The sequence below is a fragment of the Anoplolepis gracilipes genome, chromosome 7, assembly GCF_047496725.1.
Source record: "Anoplolepis gracilipes chromosome 7, ASM4749672v1, whole genome shotgun sequence".
Lineage (NCBI taxonomy): Eukaryota > Metazoa > Arthropoda > Insecta > Hymenoptera > Formicidae > Anoplolepis > Anoplolepis gracilipes.
The window spans coordinates 12,602,121-12,626,823 of NC_132976.1; the positions used below are offsets into that span (position 1 = coordinate 12,602,121).

A 24,703-nucleotide genomic window follows, 5' to 3' on the forward strand; every position below is an offset into this window, starting at 1 on the left:
AAATTCGACTTTGACAAAAATTTGTTTATCATATTTCAAATAACGTCAGAGGATAATGTTTCGACTTTCGGAACACGCGTATTACGGTGATCGCCGGGAGTTCACTGACGCGTTGCAACGCTGCTGACTCGACATCGTGGCGCCAGATACGTGATGAGTACGACGAATGGCAGATAGGAAAAGACAGAAAAAGAAGTAGCCAGAAAGAATACAGATCCCCAGACAGGAACAGAAAAATGAAAGACTTATTGAAAAAAATATATGATTAATGTTTGATAATAAAAAAAAATAACATAATTATTTTAATTTTCTATCACACAGATATTGTATTAGTTAAACTTAACAATATTTTTCGAATCAAATTTGAATATCTTACAAAAACTTGAATATCTTACCATTTTAAAGAATATACAGAATATGTTAATATGCATTCGCAATCAATAGTGTAATTGAAAAGAGATGTTTTCTTATGCAAAAATAAGCTATAATAAAACTATAGAATAAAATTTTTTCATATAAAGCTTTGTTTGCAAAATATGGAAAAATTAACGATATTTATTTTTTATGTTATTTATTGAATAATTTTTAATAATTTTGTATATTATGTCATTAATTTTAATGTAATTATTAATACAAATAAAGAACATAAAACATTTTATTTAATATAATATTAAATAATAAGTAATTTAAAAATTAATTATGCATATATTAAAATCACATTTATTTTTTCAATAAAAAAGAAAGAGACAATATGATGTTATATGTTTTAGCTGTTACCGATTATTTTAATGTTTTACAGTCTGTCCATAAGTATCTGAGCAAATATCTCACAATTAATTGAAGTTAGAAAGTTTAATAAGAGAAATTTTCACGACTTTGAGTGCACATAAAATAATTTTTTTATTTGAACTTTTTCGAGTTAAAAAGATTATCTTCATTTTTTAAATTTATTTTGTGCATAAAAATATTCAGGCAAGATAAGAAAAATGAATATTTTACTATATGTTTTGTAGTCTATGTAAAATTATGTCAAAATTAAAATATAAAATATCTAGTAAACTATTCAATTTTTGACCATTATACTCCTATAACATTTTACGCAGAATATTGCGACAAATCGATTTATATAAAAAAATTAGGATGGTTCTATTTTTAAAAAAATGCAGATAATCTTTACAACTCGAAAGGGTCATGAGTAGAAAAAGTTATTTTACATACACTTTGTAACAGACTCAAAGCCGTGCAAATTTCTCTTACTAAACTTTCTTGTAACTTCAACTAGTTGTGAGATATTTGCTCGGACATTTATAAACCCTGATAAGATCGCGTTAGATATTATTTAAGCATAAAAAACATAGATAGGTTGTATTATAATTTTTATATCTATTTTAAATTTTATGGGTTTTTTTAAGTGAAGCTTAGATGAAAATTTCATTTTTAAATTATTTTTCTACGTCAGTTACAGCATTACAGCACAGCCAGATACAGCACAGATTGTGAATGCATATTAATATAATCTGTATATTCTTTAGAATAATATTTTTATAAGATATCTGTTATACCATGATTTTGCGTGTACCATTTATATTCTATTAATTTCTGATATATCATAAATATTATTATGTAATATTTCGTTTTATGTAATTTTTTATGGCATAATTTATAAGGATTTACTGCAGTATTTCTCTCCAATAGGAGATAGATTAAAATAAAAAATACAGAAAAGAAAAGCAAATACAAAGAAAAGAAAAACAAAGAGATTGATGAACATTATGCATGTAATAAGTGAATCCTTGAGAATCAAAAAAGAGATTTGGAGAATCTCTGGAAATGACAATGAAATAATAACATATGCGTAATAATGTATGTGTATAAACTATACGTAAAAATAATGATAATAAGTTGAAAGGAATAATTACGTAAAGGATTAAATTACGTATAAATTTAAAAAACTGATGAAGAAAAAAGAGAATCAAGATAATAAATAGTTATGACGGCTATAAAAGTAAGAGAAAAAGTTTTTGATAATTAATTACTGACATTTAATTACTGACACTTCATTAATAACAAATTTCAAAATTATACATATCTCTATTTAAAATTAGTTTTTCTTAGACAAAAATTCGACTAAATGGTATTTTTATATTTAATATTTTTGTACTTATTCATAAAATAAGATTCAATTCCCAAAGTAGAAAAAATAATAAAATTGATTTAAAGAAGAAAAGTTAATTAATTATAACTTTAAAAAAATTTAAAGTTAAAATATAATAGATAATTTGATATATACAATTTTTTTAATAAATAAAGCAACTACTTTAAGTTTATATATTTAATAAGAATCTTTCCTGTTTGACGTCAATCAAATTATTAATATCTTTTACATATATGTATTATGTAAAACAAGAATGTAGAAATTCGGAAAAAAAACAAATACAAATATTTTAACTAGCATCATTATGACCTTTTGAATGAACAAGAAAATTGGTACAATGAAGCAAACCGGAATCATCGCAAGAAACTTGAATTACTTTCTGAATGTAGAAGCAATTCGGAACTGTTTTTACATCAAACAGCATACATACATATATAGACGGAAGAGGGGGGGAGGGGGAGAAAAAGTTCACTTAGAAAATAAATGTTACCAAAATGAAAAGTATTGGAAGAATTAAGAAAAAAGTATTGAAAGAATAGAAGAGAGAGAGAGAGAGAGAGAGAGGAGAGAGAGAGAGGAGAGAGAGAGAGGAGAGAGAGAGAGAGAGAGAGAGAGAGAGAGAGAGAGAGAGAGAGAGAGAGAGAGAGAGAGAGAGACAGAGAGAGAGACGGAGATTCAAATTTGAAAAATTTTTAATTAAATTTTGTAAGAAAGAAAAATAATCATTATACGCCACAATTAAAAAAAAAATATTTAAGAGATATTAAACAAAAAATTTTAATTATTATTAAATTAAATATTAACATATAATGCGAATAGTAGTTACATAATTTGATTACTATACTTTCATTTAAATAAGGCAAATTTTTTTACATACAGCATTAAATAATATTATTTTTTGTTAATAATCGATAAATCTTTTCGAAATGCGGAAACTAAAAAAATGTAGCATTTTAGGATTCCTTGTAAGTCTTAAATCACCAATTTGTCATTCTGAGGAGTTTAGTGATGCGGTGACGATAGGAAGAGAAAGAGAAACAAGTAGAGGAGAAAGAGCGAGCGAGTAGAGCCAGCCGGCCGGCAAGGGAGGAACAACGTTGCAGACTATCGACCCGATCCTCATCGGTTTGACGCCTGCGCCTGTCCCCAACAACCCCTCCTACCGCCTCCGCAGGTCGTCTTGCCGGCGACGCGGCGCTTTACGCAACGTCGGTGCGGCGACAGTGGGACCAGCAGTGCCTCTCACGGTTTCGTTCTCGCTCTGTCCTCCGTCTCGTCGTAACGACTATTCGTACGTGTCCGGAGTGTCACCTGGGTGCTAATAGGCATATACACGCACAAACACATACACACTCTATATATAAACGTCATTACATATAGATCCATTTATATTCTTAATTTGTACTATAATTTATTCTTCTCTTGAGCTATATTCTTTCCTATATTTCTCTTATTTGTCGTTAACACGATCCCACAAATGTTAATGCGAATCACTACCGGTATGTGTTACTCACTCGTAGCTCACCGACAATACGATACGTAGATACGATTGGACTAACAATTATATTGCCGTTTCGTGATCGTCGTTTCTATCTATAGTGTCTCCGCAACAAGACAATTTAATTAAACGAGATTAGTGCTAATACGCCATCGGCCATCGTACTTGATACAGGTGTCTTTTCTTCTCTTCCAAAGTCCAGGGTTCCTTTCCAAAGATTCATGTAGATGCATACATGTATATATATATATATATATATATATATATACATATATATTTGTGAAGAAGACGAGCTAGTCAATTGACAAGGTGTCGAAGATACTTCGGTTAGACCGACAACCGAGATATTGAAATAAATGAAGAGAGAAAAAGAGAATAAGAGAGAGAAAGGAGAGAGAGAGAGAATAAAAGATAAAAAGAGAGAGAGAGAGAGAAAATTTATGATGAAGAGAAAAAAGTCTTGTGTGTGACAAACAGGAAGTTTGAAGGATGAAGATGAGGAAGTGGTAAAACCGGAAAGTGGTTGAAAGTCATTAGTCTTCGGTCTATCTCATTTTTGTTCTATCTTTTTCTCATCAGCAAATTATCCAAGAAGACTTTGATTAATTCTATTACATTCTTTTTTTAAACTTAATTTAAAATACGAATTGTTACATAAAACGCGAACTGATCAAATCTTCGATTTGAATTCTGCGAAGATTTCACGATAATTTATTCTGACTCACTTCTTATTTTGCCGATCTATTTATGGTTCATTTTACACGTGCATTTTACAAGTCTTTTCAAGAAATCTTTTCAAGTAATTGCTTTATCATTTTATCCTCTTCATCGTTTTATTCTTTCGTTATTGCTACTCCGACACCATTCATTTAAAATATGCTGAATGCATAATTCTAAACCGTCCATTTTGCGATATATATTTTCTGTCTGGTAAACATCTGTCCAATGATCGTATGCACGGATACCGGCATTGCGTCTTATTACGTACATCACTCGCGCACACGTACATACATCAGTGATACATACTCCCACATAAGCGGTTTCTCCCGTCTCGCTCTATGTATATACAGGATGATCTAATAGAGAACACTTAAACAAATAAAATATCTAAAATCTCTTTTATGTATATATTATATATTGTATATGTATACAATATACATATATAAGGTGTAATAATTACATCTTTCGTGTAGAACGGATTAAACCGAGGAAAGTCCTCCACCGTTTTACGATTTTCATAATAATTAATGAGAACTTTAATTAATTTCTCAATAATTATTGTAAAAAATGCAAAATTGAGGATTTTTTTACTTTAATTCATTTATTAGAACACAAGAGGTGATGCGATTATTGTCAGACACCCTAATACAGGGTGTGTATTTTAATTATTGCAGTCGAATATTTGAAAAGCAACGAAAGAAATATTTTGAACAAAAGTTATTTGGTTGAAAAGGAGAAAAAAGATGGAAAGATTAGTTTGATCTTGGATGTAAGTATCCAGTTTATATAAAGGTTAACTTAAATGAAACTACACTAATTTTTTTATGCAATTGATTCCTCGCAATATTCGACGTAAAAAGTTATAATGGTATGATGGCCAAAAATTGATTAGTTTACGAGATATTTTTCATTCTTTAATTTGACATAATTTTATAATTATGAAATATCTTGTAAAATATTTATTTTTCGATTATCTTGTCTCAATACTTTTACGCATAAAATAAAATGAAAGAAATCAATTGATATAACAAAACCAAATAGTTGTCTTTAAGAAAAAAGTTATTTGGTTCAATAAGTTTGGCTATTTTTCAAAAAAATGTAAAAGTAGCTACTTATTTTATCTTAAAAAAAAACTATGTATTTTCCTTATAACAATTGATTCTTCTCATTATTCTGTATATAAAAGGCAAGATAATCGAAAGATGAATATTTTACGAGATATTTTTTATGGAAGTAAAATTTTCTTAACTTAAATATAAATATAAATTATCTCGTAAACTATATATATATATTCAATTTTTAACCATTATACCCTCATAATTATTTACATAAAATACTATGAGAAATTGATTTATATAAAAAAATCAGAATAATTCCGTTTACAAAAATTAATCTTTATATGACTTTGAAACCTACATCCAAGGTCGAACTAATATCTCCTTTTTTTACCTCAAACCAAATAACTTTTACTCGAAATATATTTTTTTTAATTTCTTGATTTCCAGATATTTGACTATATTAATTAAAATAAAACATGCTGTGTATTAAAGATATATTAAGGATAGTTTCTAATTTAAAAGTAACGCAGAAAATATTTTTGCTTCACGCCATTATTTGCGGAGCTTCAAGATCAATATAGTTTTTTGTAGCTGGCGAAAAATAGTTTCTCTTTTCATAATTTTATGCTTTACTAAATTTTTTTATTTTGTATAAGACGTTTTTCTATCACATGTACTTATATGTATGTATGTTAAAATTTTACAAAATATGTTTTTAACATGTTTTAATGTTTTCAAATAAGGATATTATTTAAAAGTTATCATCTGTCTGTATGTATATGTGTCTGTGAATATACAAGTATGTACAAATTAACACATACATGATATATAATCAGAAGAGAAAATTTTTTGCATAAATCACAAATGTAAAATAAAATTGTAATAAAAGATTTTGTATTAAAAAAAAATTGAAAAGTGTATAAGTGTGTGAAAATTGAAATGAATATGTAACTTAATAACACATTTACATTTTTTTAAATTTACATGATTCTAATGATTTTATGGAATGTCTTGGAATTTATTTCGACAATTGCTATCATACACAAAATATGTACAATAAATGTTTAAAAGAAAGAAAAAATAACTTCTAACTTAATCTTATGTTGTATACATGTCATCATATTTATTTTAATAGCGATTTTTAATATATAAATATAACAATACATATAACAATAACATATATAATAATATAATATAATTTATATTTTTGAAGAGTTATTTTATACATGAATTTTTTAGAAAAACTAATTATTTTATGTTAATGTATTAATCTTAATTATCACTCAAAATACACATTGCTGCATATAACATTAAATTATTTAAGTTTGAAAAAGTACATATAAATGTATTAATAATTTCGTAATTTTAAAAATTAATTTTTTTAAAAACAAAACTTTGTGAAATACTTTATATCACATTTTTAAATTTATTTTTGCATGAAAAACTTTTTCTTTTAGTTTTATACATATATATATATATATAGGATTTCTGCCTATAAATATGCGAACAAATATCTCATAATTGGTGGAAGTTACAAGAAAATTTAAGAAAAGACATTTACATGGCTTTGAGTATACTATAAAGTGTATATAAAATTATTGTTTTACTTATGATTTTTTTTAATTGTGAAAATTATTTTTATTGTTTTTAAACGGAATTATCCTAATTTATATATATATATATATATATATATAGTTCTTCGTGTAAATATTCTGTGTAAAAGTTATAAGGATATGATGGTCAAAAATTAAATACGAAATACATTTTAATTACATAATTTTATGTAAACTATGAAATATCTCGTAAAATATTTTTTGCTTATCTGTCTCAATATTTTTATGCATAGAATAATGAGAGGAATCGATTATGAATTTGTAACGAGACGTATTTTTTTAAAGACAACTATGTATTCTTTTACATCAATTAATTCCTCTTATTATTCTGTACATAAAAATATTGAGGCAAGATAATCGAAAAATAAATATTTTACTAGATGTTTTATGGTTTAATTATGTAAATTACAAAAAATTAGGTCAAATTAAAGTAAGAAATATACATATCGTGAACTTCAATTTTTGGTTATCGTACCCTTATAACTTTTTAAGCAGAATATTGCAATTTATATAAAAAAGGGTAATTATATTTAAAATAATGAAAATTATTTTTATAACTAAAAAAGGTCACGAGTAAAAAAATTATTTTATATGCACTTTGTAGCAGATTCAAAGCCGTACACTCTTATTAAACGTTCTTATAACTTCCATCAGTTGCAAAATATTTGGTCCAACATTTACAAACAGACACTCTGTATGTATATATATATTTTTTTTTGCTACCATTTATGAATATTATATATAATACACATACACACACGCGCACACACACACACACACACACACACACACACACACACACACACACACACACACACACACACACACACACACACACACACACACACACACACACACACACACACACACACACACACACACACACACACACACACACACACACACACACACACACGCACACAACACACACACCCTGACATAGTATTCTAGTACTTATTAAATTGAGCAAAAAATGTTTAATGACTAGAAATAAAAAAATTAACTCTACCAGAGTTAGAAATAATTTTCGGTTTTGGTAAAACACATAAATAATCTAGTTGCTTCTATACGATTTAAAAAAAATAATATAATATAAAAACAAAAATATTATTTTATACATTCTTATTTTGATATTTATAAAAGATATTTTTTGTACTTTTTTTCTATTTGCATACACACTTTACATTTTCGTATCATAAATTGTTAGTTTCTAGTTTTTCACTTTATAGGTATTTAGGATTTATTGTAAATTTTATACATTATTTATGCATTGTTTAACAGATAAAAAATATACTAAATTTCTTAAGATGTACTTGTAAAAAATTAGTAAAACTATATAAATCGAGAAGTCAAGATAGCTACTTATGTACATATGATCGATTTCGTTTAATCCATCATCGAAGGATTTATTTAAATATTTGACGGTTATTTAAATATTTGACAGTGGATATAAAATGAGCTGGAACTTCTTCGTGTATGAATTATTCTTATAATCATTCTTATATTCTTTTAACAAGACATATATCATCGAAAAGTTGAGATAATCTATTTATCAAAAAATTTCAACAAAGTGTGTGAGCTATGAAATATAAAGTATATTTAATACATATTTTGTGAAAACACTTCATCAGATCTTCATTGAATAATATGTCAGCAAAGACCTTTATTTTCGTTGCATTTGGTATGGATAATTCAGTCTTCGAAGAGAAATATTTTTCAGATAAAAAAAAGCACTGATTTCTGTCGATATTCTCTTAATATTAGTTCCTGAGTTTTCTTTCACGGCTTTTAATATGTGATTTTCGATCATTAAAATGAAAATAGATCTGGATTTTCCGTACTCCCCATTGACGTTTCAAATAAACCTCATTTACAAAGGCGTTGAAGAAGCTTTGTATTATAAATGTGTGAAATATCCAAATTTGAGTATTTGTTTACTTAAAAGTTATGTGGCTGCGATATTTCCATTGATACTACTGCATATTACTACACGTCTGCTATTTTTGAATTAAAATAATAAGCCGTATTCAGAGATGTCATTACATTTTTTCCCGAGGCCTGATCAGTCAGTGCCCGGAGACAGAATAGAGAGGAGACAGAACTAAAATTTCATATTTGTCAATGCATTTTTTGTACAATATATATATATATATAAAATTTCTTTGAACAATTTTTTTACTAAAAAAATTATTTTATATACATATATTCTAAGGTATGTAATATATATATATATATATATATATGTATATATATATTCTAAGGTATGTAATATATATATATATATATATATATATATATATATGTTACATACTTTAGAATATATGTATATAAAATAATTTTTTTAGTAAAAAAAATTGTTCAAAGAAATTTTTGAACTTGACTTAAAACTTTATATCCTCCGTGTATGAATTATTCTTATAATCTTTTAACAAAATATATATCATCGAAAAGTTAAAGTAATCTATTTACCAAAAAAAAATTTCAACAAAATATATTTGATAGCTTATATAATAACTCCATAACTCAATAAAGAATTATATTCTTTATAAACTTTTGTTTATAATTTTTTAATGAACAAATGAACGATAGCTATAAACCTTTCTGTCACTCAGGGATATAACTTTGATAATATACGTCAAGATCATCAATGATTCTTTGATGATGATCTTTCTTGATATACTTACTCTTTAGCATCCTCTTTAATGTGATTTTATTCTCCTAAATCAATTTTTAAAATTTATTTTGTTTAATTTATTGTATTTTTAGTTATATTTAAAAGATTGATTTTAAAATATAAGTCACTTATCATGCATGTATGTCATGTGTGTGCGTATACTTGAATATGAATGCGTGTGTATGTGTAGCACATTTTACTGTAGGACTTGCTATAGTATTTTGAGATAATTTAAATACAGACTAAAATGTTTGAGAATTAAGTGGATTTTTCTCTCTTTTGAACAAAATTTTAGATAATTTATTTGCGCCACAATTTCCTTGGCTCTTATTTGCCTTTTAATTTATATGTTTTTTTTCTGTATAAAGCCTTTCTTAACTTTATTATATAGTATTTTGATTTGTAATGTTAGGAATAATTTTAGATTTTAGAATATTATAGAATAATAATCACATTTATTCTAGATACATACAGGATGTCCTATTTTATAATTATACATTCTAAATATTTTAAAAACATTCTTATGGTTTCAATGTTTTAGATTAAAATTATTAATTTAATATTGAGTTATTGCTTCAAAGTTACATCAAAGCAATCTTGCATTTTGTAAATAGATGCTCATATATTTGCATATTCTTATACATATATATGAGGCTTATATCAAGGCATTTAAAATAATATAATTAAGCTTTTTTTATAATAATTTAAATTAGAAATCAAAAGTTAGAAGTTAGCATCAATCTTATCAATATTATTCAAAATGTAGCTGGAGATATTTAGATTTTTATTATATATCTTTATATATATATATATATATATATATATATATATTTGGTGAAGCTAAAATTAGACGAAGTTAGCAGATCTCTAAATATAAACTGCGCAACCAATGTAATATTGATGAGTCGTAATGTTAAAGTAATCTTAACAATATCGTCAAGTAGAATTATCAAGTGTCATGTCGATAATGAACCGACCACGAGATTCTAATCTTTAACATATGATGCGCACACATACATACACACACATAGATACATATATGTATATACGTATGTACCTGCACACATGTACAGGGTGTCCGGTAACTAATGAACCAATGCTCGTGAGGAGGAAAAGCGCGGTAAACTAAACAGAAAAGTCCTGTACCATTTTGCAATTTTCGCAATAATTATTAAAATATTAATTAAAAATGCTCAGCGAATGAGCGCGTTCTTTGCGCAGCCAGACCATAGCAACTTATTTTTCGTTGCCGTGGCAACCACGTGACATTTGCCGCTGGTACGTTTAGAGCATACAGCCCATGGTCTAGCCGCGCAAAGCTCGCGCTCACTCGCTGAGCATTTTTAATTAATATTTTAATAATTATTGCAAAAATCGCAAAATGGTAGAGGACCTTTTTGTTCAGTTTACCGCACTTTACCTGTTCACGAGCGTTGTTTTGTTAGTTACCGAACACTCTGTATACGTGTGCAAATTCATACACATATACAATATACATAAACACTTGACACATTGTACTTATACATGCAGAGGGAGCAACTCGGAGCCTGAGCCCGAGCACCGCTTACGAACACTGCCTTGAAGGCTGAGAGAAGAGGAAGGTGGTGCTGATGAAGTGATGAGAGGTGGATGAGAAGAGGAGCCATATAGTAGTGTATTGTGTCATAATCGACACTGAAGAGTCGCATTGTGTCCTTCTTGATAGAACGCCCCTAATCCTGGCTTGTTAACGAGACCGCGTGCGTGTCCGTCGTCGAGAAACAGCCGGCCTTGTGCGTCGCTCGTTAACGCAGCAGCTTTGTGTCACTGTCCCACTGCCCCACACACCGCGGCCTCATGATTGGTTCATTCTGGAACCTCTGCCGTGCGTGCCCTTCAATGCCGATTGATAAGGTGAGAGAACCGGAGAATTGTAATAATATAATCCATACAGAACATTTTGCTTATCATTTCTCTTGAATTAGAATACATATGTGTATGTCTAACTTTTCGAGATATTTTGGGGAGGGCCAGAAGTAATCATTTGATTCAATTTAATGATGGTTTTTTTTCGTAACAAAATAGAACCTTTAATATTGTATTATCTTGTAACTAACAATAAGTTTCACATCCAAATTCTATCAACCATACTCGAAATTAAATAAAAAATATTATCTATTTTTTAAACTTGGTATACTAAAAGTTCTTTACTTTTAATTGTTTATGAATTTTTAATATTTTTGAAAAAATTGATTCTTAACTTCTTTTAAATTAGCTGTAGAAACTATGATAAAAAAGATATTTGATAGTGTTCTGGGACAGTCTACATAAGATGTTCAAAATTTTCTAACTTACTTACAATCAATCTTCGCAATTAATTTTATAATTTACTTATAATCAGTCTTATCAATATTATTAATATGACTGTCTTACAGCATGATCAGATTGGAATAGCAGATTAATTTTTTAAATCTTATTTTATTTTATTTATTCACTAATCTCATAAAACTGTAAAGGGTTTAGGAAGGAATATTTGCAGATGATATAGCATGCAATCCAATAAATACATTAGCTGAAAGTGTCTTTTTTTGATTTTGATAGATTTTGAATATATAGAACAGAATAAAAAAGAAAGACAAAAATTATATGACTTTTTTATAACTCATAATAATTTATAATAACTTATAATATTATGTAATTTATATTCTTTGTATTTTGAAAAAAATATTACGAAAAATTAAAAATGCTAAGGGGTTTGAGAATTATATCAATTGTGACAATTTATATATTATAATACTTTGCATATTTCTTGTGTATACATAATAATATTTTTATAATATTAAATGTGTATCAATTATATTTTTATGTTGGATATATTAATGATTTTGTTTAATTAAAAAAAATTTATATAATACATTATACTTATATATTTAATAGATCGTCACGAGCTTTCTCATTTTTGATGATATTTTTTCAATAAGTGATTTTGTTGAGTGTAATTTTCAAGTTGAAATTAATTAAACCGAATAGGAAAGTTTATCATTTTGCAATAATTATTCACAATAATTCATATGATTTTTAAGAGGACATAATTTTATTTAAAAATTTCGTCTCTATATAAAGGTACCAAAGTCATATGTCATATGTCACTGCCATTTTTTTAAATGAAAGCATGATTTTTTTATTAAAGCGTTTTCTATGCCTGGATTCGATCAATTGCTCTATAGATGTCCTGTATTGGTCGTCACAGGTGTCCTGGCCTTTAGTTATCAGTATTACATCTATCGAGCGGAATTCTAATATTATACTCTTAAATAAAAGCTTAAATAAATTATTTCAAATAATTAAAAATTATTTATATCACATAAAAAATTAAATGTTATTTCATACTTAATTATATTATATAGTTAAGTACATTAATATTTAATTTAATACATTAAATGAAGTCTAGTATCAGATAATTTAATAATAATATAAGTATATATTTAATAATAATGATAAACTTTTTAACTTTTTTTCATAAGAATAACATTAATAAGAAATTTTTCCTATTTTTTAAATCTATTTTGTCGCAGAGAGTTATGAATTTCTCAGATATCGAAATTTTCTCATTTTTATTTTGCTATATATTTTATATATTCACCTATATAAAATATACTTAAATGTTTCTTTTTTTTCTACGAAATTGAATATCAAACAACAGATTAATTTAACTTTGCGACGTTGCTATATCAATGCTGTTAGCGGGGAGACGTTTATCGATCGATAGTAGCTTGAGAATTCTTTTTTTAAAATAAAATAACCTGTTAACTTTAGTATTTATCAACGGTTTCTTATGCCGAGTTATCTCAATTCATACGTAGCATAAATTCTGAAAACAGCAATAAACATGACAAAATGAAGTCAAGGCAAGAATAGTCAATTTTGATAGTAACTCCAATGCAACACAATGTAGCGTAAAACTGCGCGGTCACTCAGCTGGATTGACCTCCATGTGCAAATCCGTTGTCACGGAAGGCATCGTGTAGGAGAGAGACCGGCATTATGCTATTGCTCACTCATATCGATCGTTGGAATCGATATGAGTGATGTTGGATCACATGCGTACATTTTTTTTGTCGTGTGAAGCAAACGGTAATAACAGTTTTACTTTTGAATTTAGCATTTTTTTGTATGAGAACCCTAATTGCCGTTGCTATGGCGAAAATGCAGCCCGAAAAATCGATTTTTCCGAGTGGAATGGGTAGAAGAACCAGCACTGCGCCACTCATGCATGCATATACCTTGGTTGATATTCGCAACACTTATTGTTAGGCTAAGTCGTTATGGTTTTGACTTTTACTACTTACTTCCTGCCACATATTTACATAACTAACCAACACAAAAAAAAACTTTCAATATAATTTGAAAAGCAATTTTATATAATATACAAAATATATTTCAAAAAAACATATAAAATGTGTCTAAGGATATTTCGGATTAATTAATTAATGTCCGCCATTTTGTCCCAAATCAATATTTCGAAAAACTGTTCGTTTAAGGACTAGATAATTTAATAGTAAATAAATCTTTGCGAATTTTTTATTTTCGATGATCTAAATCCGAGCAGCAGTGGTCACCATAAAACAAGTTTTTCAAAAGGACTTCCGAAATAATTGTTATATTTTTTAATAAAATATTATGTGAAATTTGTAAAAACATATGCTCTTCAAATATACAAACTTTTTTTTAAGTCTTACAGTTTTTGAAAAAAAAATTCCCACGTTTTTTCAGCTTTCTGACTGAGCATGACCCCTTAAAAGAACTATTTGCTTTCAAGGATTTAAAAAATCGATCTTTTTTTATATTTTCTTAAATAATAACTATTTAAAATATTTTCTGAAAATTTTAATGCAATGTCTTGAAAAGTTTCGAAATTATAGTGATGTGAGATACGAGCTATCTATTATATTTCAGAGGTAAAATTTGTAAGAATATATACTTATATTCGATTATACTTGGAATATAAAGATTGAAAATATTGGTAGATTATTTTAGAATTTTAAGTCCTTCGCCTTTGAGGATATCGGTTAATACAAGTTCATGTAGATTTATAACTCAGCGAGAACTTTAAACTCGTTTTTCTGGAAACGTGATTTTTCGATTTTACTGACAATGTAGAAAGAAAATGGCTCAACGTAATAATTTAGGTCTTTAACATATTAATATAGTAATCATCTAAAAAAAATTCACAAAAGTCGTCGCTTCCAAAGGTGGTCCCTTAATCAATATTTAATATTTTCAAAATGTTATGAATAATCGTGATTGAGAAAATATTTTTTTATTTTTGGCATCGAGTTAAATTTCGTTTTCCTTATTTATTTATTAGTATATTTTATTTAAAATAATAATTATTAATATTATTTTAAAATAACAATATTAAATATTTATAACGTATATTATAAATTATTCGATACACTACTAATCACATTTCTTGCGCTTTCTTGCGCTTTCTTGTTGCAATTCATATCAAAATCATTTATTCTCTATTAACATGCAATTTTTTATAATATGCCAATTTTTAATTTTGCGGGCTATTAAGAACCGGCTAATAGTGCATCGGTAGTGTCGTAATAAAGTTTTTTTTTCTATGGAACTGATTATTTGTGTACAGGATATGAACATTTTTTGTCTCATACCAAGTAATATAAATTAAATAAAATCTCATCTTTGAGATTCTAAATAAGTCCTCTTTATCTTTCTAGAGACGTAGGTGAGAAAAATACCGAAGTCGCTGAATCGAACCTGAGACTAATTGCTTGCCTGCTTTTCTTTAACTGGGCAATTCAGATTTTTACCCCCTTACAATACTTATCTATTGATAACGCTATTTTTCACTAGGCATGATTTAACGATCAAATTAAATTAATAAAATAAATTCTATATGTGAAAACACAACTTTAAATTTCGCGGATCATATAATATTGTCGCATATTTGGAAACATAATTGGATATTGTCTATTAAATTGTTAACAATAGCGATCGTGTGATTATCAAAATACAATAAAGTATTATTTATAGTAATACAAACTATTTGCGCAATTGTATCAATATATTCGCACGAAAACTTATTCCCGAAATAGAAAGTTGGAATTTGTCATTAAACTTTACAGACAAATTTACAAGTGTATATAGACTATGAGTACACTTGGGAAGTGTTACTGAACGTAAATGAACTTATTGATAACGATTGAAATTTATTTAAATGTTAAATATGATGCGTGTAAATTGACGTGAAACCTTCTCGTGTGTAAAACTTGATAAAATTATTATAATATTTTATTAATATTATCACTTCCGCAAAAAATACACTTTGCTTATTTAAAAACCACATTGTAATGCCACAGAAAAATTAGATTAATAAAGATTAAAATATAATATATATATGGAAGTTAATAAAAATAATAACAAGAAAGAAAATATAAACTAGTAAAAATTAATATTGTTACTCCGGCTTTAATATGTTAATTGCTATGCAGAAATTGAATAGTTGATTCTTCAGACCATTACTTGAAAATGTATTTAGTTTGTACATGGTAATGTCAGAAACAGGTAAGAAGTTATATTATTAAGGCTCCCGAGTAGTCACCACAGCCATATTGAAATCGTGACGTCATAAGCGAGAAATAATACTCTGAGCATTTTTGCATGCCATTTTTAAATAAAAAGATATTTCGATGAAACAAGACTACAGATCGCTTTAGCACACTTGTAAAATTATCCGAAAACTAAACTTTCCCCTTGACAGTTAATAAATAGCCGTAAAATGAATATCAAAATAAGCCTACTTACATGGGAAAAAGCGGTTTGACAGCTGTCTAAAGAAGTGGAAAATGTTCCTTCCACATAGTATATTCCTTAGTAATTGTAAGTTACATTCCTTATTTAGTTTTCAGAGTATTTTACAAATATGCTGCCGATCTATAGTGTTGTTTCATTGAAATACCTTTTTATTTAAAAATGACACGCAAGAATATTTTGACTATCAAAACGTCACTTTCAAACGTCAATGCGAGACAAAGAGAGAAAATGATTCAAACAATGCGAGATAAAAAAAGAGCATAATGACAGGGTTTTTATTTCTACCGCAACTATGGATGTCGCTACCGTCAACTCCCGAATTTCGCGGCGACTACTCGGGAACCTTTTATTTAGTGAACAGCTGTGATTTATTCCTGCATATAACATTGTATATTTGGGAAAAATTAGCGCATTTCAATGCATAATAAAAAATGCAAGAAACAGGAAAAACAGAAAATTTTAGAAATATATATATATCTTGTATATATTTCCAATCTTATGAAATATAATTTGATGGTTAAAATTACATTTTATTTTGCTTTACCGATTTTTCGAATAAAATTAAATACGCCCCATGCAAAAGATATCACGGATTTGCCTTTTAAAATAGATTATGGAAAGCTCAAACCTTTGATCAGTCGTTCGATTAGTTCGTTCATCTATCGAAAGATTATAATATTTTAATTGATATAGTAAATAGTGAATAACATAAAATGTCGACAGTGAGAAATAATAGCAATTAAATATTTGATAATAGGTTTTATTTTAAACGCTATTCTAACAAGAAGTTATTGATTATTGATCATGGTTCGTACAATCTAACGACGACACTACTAAAAGAGTCTTACATTATATTAATAAATAATTTATTTAAATAAATAAATATTAATAAATTTTATAAATAATATTTTTATATTGAAAATTTTTTAGGAAATGTATAATTACATTTTTATAGTTATGATTATATGTTCATTTTGATAAACATTCTGTAGATGCACTGTGCTAGCTGTATTTATACTTTAAACAGAAATTGATATTATGAAATGAGATAACTTGGAAATATTTAATTACAATTACATATAATCATGAAATTATATATAAATTTTTTTATATCACATGTCTATCTCTACAACTTTTTTTTGTAAATATACGCTGTCATATGCAATAGTATAATCTGCAAACAATATATTTTAATTATCTGTTACAGCAGCTTCATTCGGAATACAGGAGCACGTACACATGGCACGAATATACAGGACCGCATCAGGAGCACGCGGTTGTGCGACGCGCACCACAACCGCCGTTGTCGAGTAAGTATAACATTTATAATTATAGCAAAACAATATAGCAAGACTATTTTTTTTCGTTGTATTTACTTTTAGCGAACATTTATCTTAAACAGAAAAAAATTTACAACAATTATTTGCAAATAGAAAATATAAAAAATTTACCTATGATATGTGTATTTCCTATGTGATATACAAAAAATTTTTAAACTTTATTGTAAATGTGTTTAAAGAAAAAAATATAGTTATATTTCTACTTTTAACATGCATTTTTTACTTTTGAATAAATGTGTTATGTAAAATATTAAAATTAAGAAACAAATAGCATTTACTACTACTGTTTAAGCTTAATGTTTCAATAAATTCTTTGCATCTTTCGAGCGTGAATGGGCCAAATATCTTACATTTTGATTCTTGCGATTCTATTTTAGAGAGAAATAGAGATACTTTATTTTTTTATTTTAATTATACTGCGCTTTAATGAATATTTTGAAAAAAAATAATTATGCCAATACACGCTCCTGAGAACATTCCACTTGCTGAACTATGTTTATTTATTCTACTTTATATTAGTCTCGTGAAGATGTTTAGTGATCTCATTTACTCGTGTTACTATTCATATATCATAGTTAATGCACTCACTGTCCATTACATCTCGTTCACTTATATATATTATGTTCTCGCGATTTTATTATGATACACATATCTTATGTTTTATATATTATATATAATATATATATATATATATATGTATATATATATATATATATATATATATACACATGTATAATCATATAGGTATCTGTCCTCTCGATGTTGTGAAATTTTCAATCTGTTCTATACTGATGTTTCTGTGTGAACGCTTGAGTCAAAGTAGATATGCATTTTTACGTTGTCGGCAACTATGCACTATTTCGGACATAATTTTGAAGAAAGATGTTAGCCAATTTGATTAGTGGATCCTCATCATTTCTACTTGATTAAACAAATTATCGCAATTAAACGCAAAAAAGCGGTTCTTGGCCTCAAGTGTCTATGTTCTATACAAATAATTATGTTAGTGTCGTATAAAATGGTGCGTAATTTTATAATTTTAAATCTTAACAAGAATAACTAATATGGATAAAATGCATTGTAGGTATTTTTATAATTGATAAGTTAATTTTATATATATAGAAATTTATTTAGATAATTATAAAGAATTTATATACAAAATATATTTCATTATGTGATAAATATTTAATGCTGGAACATAAAGTGCTGCGATAAAAAACCATGGCAAACTCGAATGCAAATTCCTTCAACGTAGACTTATTTTACAACTCAAGAAATTTCAAGAATATAAAATTATAATTATAGTAAAATATCTTTTTCAATCGCAGCAACAAGAAGAATTATAATCAATATAAAAATCAAGATTTATCTTGTCTTAAACAAAAAGCAGATAATTTAATCGGAAAATTCTACTTTAATTTATCTGAAATAGAAAATCAAACATTAATTCCAGCTCTGTCATAATTTATGTTATTATTATTGTATTTATATTAATGTATATTAATGTAATTTATGAAGAATATTATTCAAGAGGCAAATAAGGCAAATAATATTGTTCTTAAAATATTATATCATATCTATATTAATATATGTATACTATTCATTAATCCTTTGCGGCATAGTGTCTCATATTTGGGATATCTATTATTCTGCAGTTTTTAACGCATTTCATAATTGTTTTGATACCTTTATGTTTTTAAGATATATTTATATACATAAATAAAACATAGTATAGAAACAAAATACCGATGAAAATTAGCATTTTTTAAATTTATGTTGAAAGAAAATAAACATATCCTGAAATTATATTACATTAATGTCACTGATATCAAATCTATATTTAAAATTTGAAAATTTAAAATAGCAAATCTAATGGTGAACAAAATAAGTAATTTTTTAAATTACTTATATTTAGCTGACATTTTATATTGAAGAGTTTTTAGAGGCTGCTGATTTCAAATTAGTATTGTCAAAATTTGAAAATTTAAAATGGTAGATCCAATAGGGAGTATATGACTAACAGTTGCGTAAAATATTATTTATATAAAAAAGTAGTAGATATTTTTTTATGCTATTGCATCTACCATTCTAAATTCTTACAATAAATTTTGACTACAGATTTAAAATTAGAAGCTTTCAAATGTATAAAATTTCAGCTATTTATAAGTTATATTTAAATTTTTTTAGTTTTTAGTCACCGTAGATTTGACATTTGAAATTTTTAAATTTTGTGTTCAGAGAAGAATATCTTTATAAATAAAGCGATTTTAAAAAAACTTATATATTAAATTTTGGCCTCTATATATTAAATTAATTATAAAAAATTTTTAAATAAATTTAATTAATTATAAAAAAATATATTAAAAAACATTTGTGCCGCAAAAGATTAATACAAAGGGCCAATAACTGCAAATACATATTTATCAACATGTCTATGTCAGACCTTCCGCTGATCGTTGATTTCTTAGCTAGTCATCGCTGGAATTTAATCATCTATCATCTTACACGATCTTTTGCGACCTTGTTTTACATAAAGCAATTTGGCTGCAATAAATTCCGCGCCGTTGATTTTTCCATTTCGTCGACGGTACTAATTTTCTTGAAAAATGAAATAAACCCAATATAGATCATGGATAATCAAACTCTACTATTCTTATCTACGTAATCTTCAGTTGCAGGCATTTTGTTGTTTTTTTCTTTTACACGAGTTGACAGATATTCAGCTCATTAGTAATATCACTAGTGGTATCGTGCTATTTAATTTTGACGTGTAAATAAAATAAAAAAAAAACAGTTATGTTACATATACATAGGATATTTCATTTTAAGCGACAGTCAAATATATGAAAATGAAGAGATTATAGAAAAAAATATTTCAGACAAAAATGATTCGGTTCAAAGGGAGAAAAAGATAGGAATAAAACAACTTTTGTCTGAAACATTTTTTTCCAAAATTCATTCAATTTCATACATTTAATTGCATCATTTAAAATATCCTATATATATATATATATAGATATATATATATATTCTGATATATATATTTACGATACCATTGGAGATTAAAAAAAAATACCATGTACGAGTATTAGATTTAAAAAAAAAATGGTGATCTAATTCTTTTTTTTATTCATTAAGCTAAGCAATGAGAAAATATGAATCATCGTTCTCTCATTGTTATTTTATTTCCTTATATAATTAATGGTACATTTGATACTAGAATTTAATATTTGATAAGAAATAGAATGTAGTTCGGAAATTTTACAAATGACTTTGAGATTAAGATTGCACGATCGATCATGACGGAAAGTCAATCGGTCAAGTGAGAAAATGAACGTTAAAGAGAGAGAGTAAGAGACAAATAAGAGAGGGTATAACAAGTGAAAAAATGCGGTGCCAGCTGCGAATTTTGATTGCAGCGAAGCAACCGAGCGCGAAGCTGCAATCGGCCAAGTCAACCGAGGATGAGAACAGCGAAGGTAAGGATTCGGAATTACGCAAACGCTCAAATTTCATTTTGTTTTTTTTTTCGCTCATTTAATATTCAGAAAAAACCGCTCTCTTTCCTTCCATCCTACTTCTTGATTATCTATATTCTGCCATTGATTTGCTGCCTAGTAAACAAAGCTTATAAATGAATGTCAATTTTTTCACTGAGCGACTATAATGCTTTTTTTGAAATCTAAATCTATAATTTATTGAAATTTATATTTTGTATAAAATATATTTGTGTAATAAGATGATACTCGCACGCGTGTAAACTATTACAAGCCATATTTCTGAAAGAAAATGAAATATTAAGAAACTGTTTATTAATATTTTTATAACAGATGAATTTTGATTTCCTTAACTTTTTAAAATAAAATAAAGCTTTTCTTAAGTTTTAAGATTACCTATATATATATTTTTTTTAATGGAATTAAAAGATTTAAGGATCTAATTGGATTTTTCAATTTATTCTGTATATATACACATAGGGTAAGGCATTTAAAGTGTTACAAGCTATATGTCTGCCTAGCTAGCGCCCCCACATTATGCAAATACAATAAAAAAATTATATAATAATGCGCTAATTATGCGCTCACCAAATCCACAAAGAAAAAATTTTGCGCTTTTTTAGTTTAACAAAAAAAAATTATTTTGTGGGGAGGGGGGGGGCTGAGTGGACAGTCAGTGAGTCCTCCCCACTCATTAATAATAAATAATTCCGAAAAACAAATACGCAGGATTTATGTGCTAATTATGCGCTATTATATCGAGGTGATTTTGATTTTTATGCCGCAACCCTTAAGACATTTCCCTTTTAAAGCAAAGGGCGAGATTCTCATATAACACGTTAAAAATTGAAAAAATTAACAAATTAGTTATACACGATAAATCTTTGAATTATGCGTAATTATATGACAATGATTGTTGTAATCTTGATATATATATATATATATATATGTATATATATATATCAAGAGGAAAGTGTCTTAAGGGTTGCTGCGCAAAAATCAAAATTACCTCGATATAATAGCGCATAAATCGAAGAGTTATCGTGTATAGTTAATTTGCCCAGTTTTTTAATTTTTAACGTGTTATATGAGAATCTCACCCTTTGCTTCAAGAGGGAAATGTCTTAAGGGTTGCGGCGCAAAAATCAAAATCATCTCGATATAATAACGTATAATTAGCGCATAAATCCTGCGTATTTGTTTTTCGGAATTATTTATTATTAATGAATGGGAAGCTCACTGACTGTCCACTCACCCCCCTCACAAAATAATTTTTTTATTTTGTTAAACTATAAGAGCGCAAAATTTTTTCTTTGTGGATTTGGTGAGCGCATAATTAGCGCATTATTATATTATTTTTTTATTGCACTTGCATAATGTGAGGAGGGGGGCCAGCTAGGCAGACGTATGTACAAGCTATCATATTTGAAAGTACGTATTATAAAACGTTTTAGATAAATGTTGTTTGGTTTTGAGGGAGAATAATGTTAGAGATATTAATACATTGGCCTTAAGTTTGTTAATATACAAGAAAAACCAAGACTTCTTAGTCAGAGTAATTAAAAGAGTATGATGGCCAAAAATTAAATAGTTTACGATATATACATATACATATATATATATATATATATATATAGTACTTTCTTATATTAAATCGAGTAAAAAATATTTTATGAAAATATTAAATATTTAAGAAAAAATAGATCGAAAAATCAAAAAGACATTTCAAGTAAAATTTATAACACACATATACACGTGTATTTGTTTTTATTTTTGTACTATTTTATAAGAAAAGACTTTATCATTTTATTTTGATATGAAAGACTTTGTAATTTTGTGATACAAAAAATGTGGAGCATGTGTATAAATAGAGATATGTAAAATACATTTCATACATTTACATTAAAGTAAAAATGTGATATTTTCTTTTTACAGTAAATGTGATACGATAAATAAGCGCAACCAAATAATTTTCAAATCTAAATTTGTTTCCAACTTTTAACAGAATTGATTTTCGAATTATATTCATTAAGCGGAAAAGTCGTCTGCGATCAAAATCCTAACGCAACAAAATATTTTTGCTTAATATAAAAGTTTGCAGCACATTTTCTATTTTGGTGCACATTTTCTGAAATAGTTTTTACTAGACTTCTAAGCTCATTATTAAAAGTTAACATATTCCTTCATACAATTCCTAGTATGAACCTATCTTATTTTATGTATAAACAGCAAAACTTTTATATTAAGCAAATATATTGTTACGTTAGATTTTGATCGATAATACAGACTTCAGACAGAATCCTCTTAAGCATATTTAATTCATAAACTAATTAAAAGTCACCCAAGATCATGTAAAGTCATAAATTAATGAGATTTATTTGCATTTATTAATGTGTTTAATTTGAAATAACAAATATAATTTAGAGTAGTTTTTGGCTTGTACTTGCGCTATATACTTAACTTTGTTACAAACCTTTGAGCTTCATTTATGTTTATTACTTATTAATTATTCACATTTGTTCGCTCAATTAACTAAGACTGATTACTAAAGAAAAAATATAAATGTATTAATGTGAAAATTTACTTTAACAACGCGAAACGTTCATTTTGTGCAAACTGTTCTCATAAAGCACATGGACATCCCTATTTTAAACAAAGGGGATATTCTGTTATAATATATCCTATATAGTAATAGTAATATAACTGTTAGTTATAATTTCCTATTCAACAATGTAACTACAATATAATATGCCTTACATAATAATTATATTGTGAGTAGAAAATTATAATTAACAATTACTATTACTTTGTGTTTGCTGAAATATTTATAATGTTGAAACGTCTTACAAATGTCCTACAATGTCCTGAATATATTCAAGATGATCCTGAAGATTGTATTGGGTTCTTTAAAAGTATTTTAACTTATATATTGTATACTGTATGCTAATCAAAATGAGATTCCAAAATCAGGTTTCTTATACTCAAAATAGTTCAATTTTTTAAGGCTCCCGAGTAGTCACCGCGACCATATTGGAATTGTGACGTCATAAGAAATAAATACTCCGAGAAATCTTGCATACCATTTTTAAATAAAAAGATATTTCGATGAAACAATACTGCAGATCGCTTTAGCACATTTGTAAAATTGTCCGAAAACTAAGCTTTTCCTTTGATAGTTAATAAATAGCCGTAAAATAAGTGCTAAAATAAGTCTACTTACATGGTAAAAAAGCGGTTTGACAGCAGTCTAAGAAGTGGAAAATGTTCCTTCCATATAGAATAGGTGTATTCCTGCTAAGCTTAGTTTTTGGAGTATTTTACAAATGTAC

The 24,703-nt window shown here is 26.9% G+C and overlaps 1 protein-coding gene across 11 annotated transcripts in view; it reads left to right on the top strand.

Annotated features, from left to right (window-relative positions):
* The window catches only part of LOC140668164 (uncharacterized), a 73,292-nt gene that overhangs the window by 7,845 nt on the left and 40,744 nt on the right, over window positions 1-24,703 (top strand). For 3 of the 11 annotated variants that reach the window (XM_072896873.1, XM_072896884.1, XM_072896883.1), the window contains exons 2-3: window positions 17,745-17,847; window positions 21,297-21,356. In XM_072896873.1, the coding sequence (XP_072752974.1) occupies window positions 17,745-17,847; window positions 21,297-21,356 (163 nt within the window). Of the gene's footprint in view, window positions 1-2,993; window positions 4,176-11,248; window positions 11,612-17,744; window positions 17,848-21,296; window positions 21,357-24,703 lie in introns of those variants that run through there. The other 8 variants (XM_072896880.1, XM_072896877.1, XM_072896878.1 and 5 more) reach the window with 8 other exon arrangements.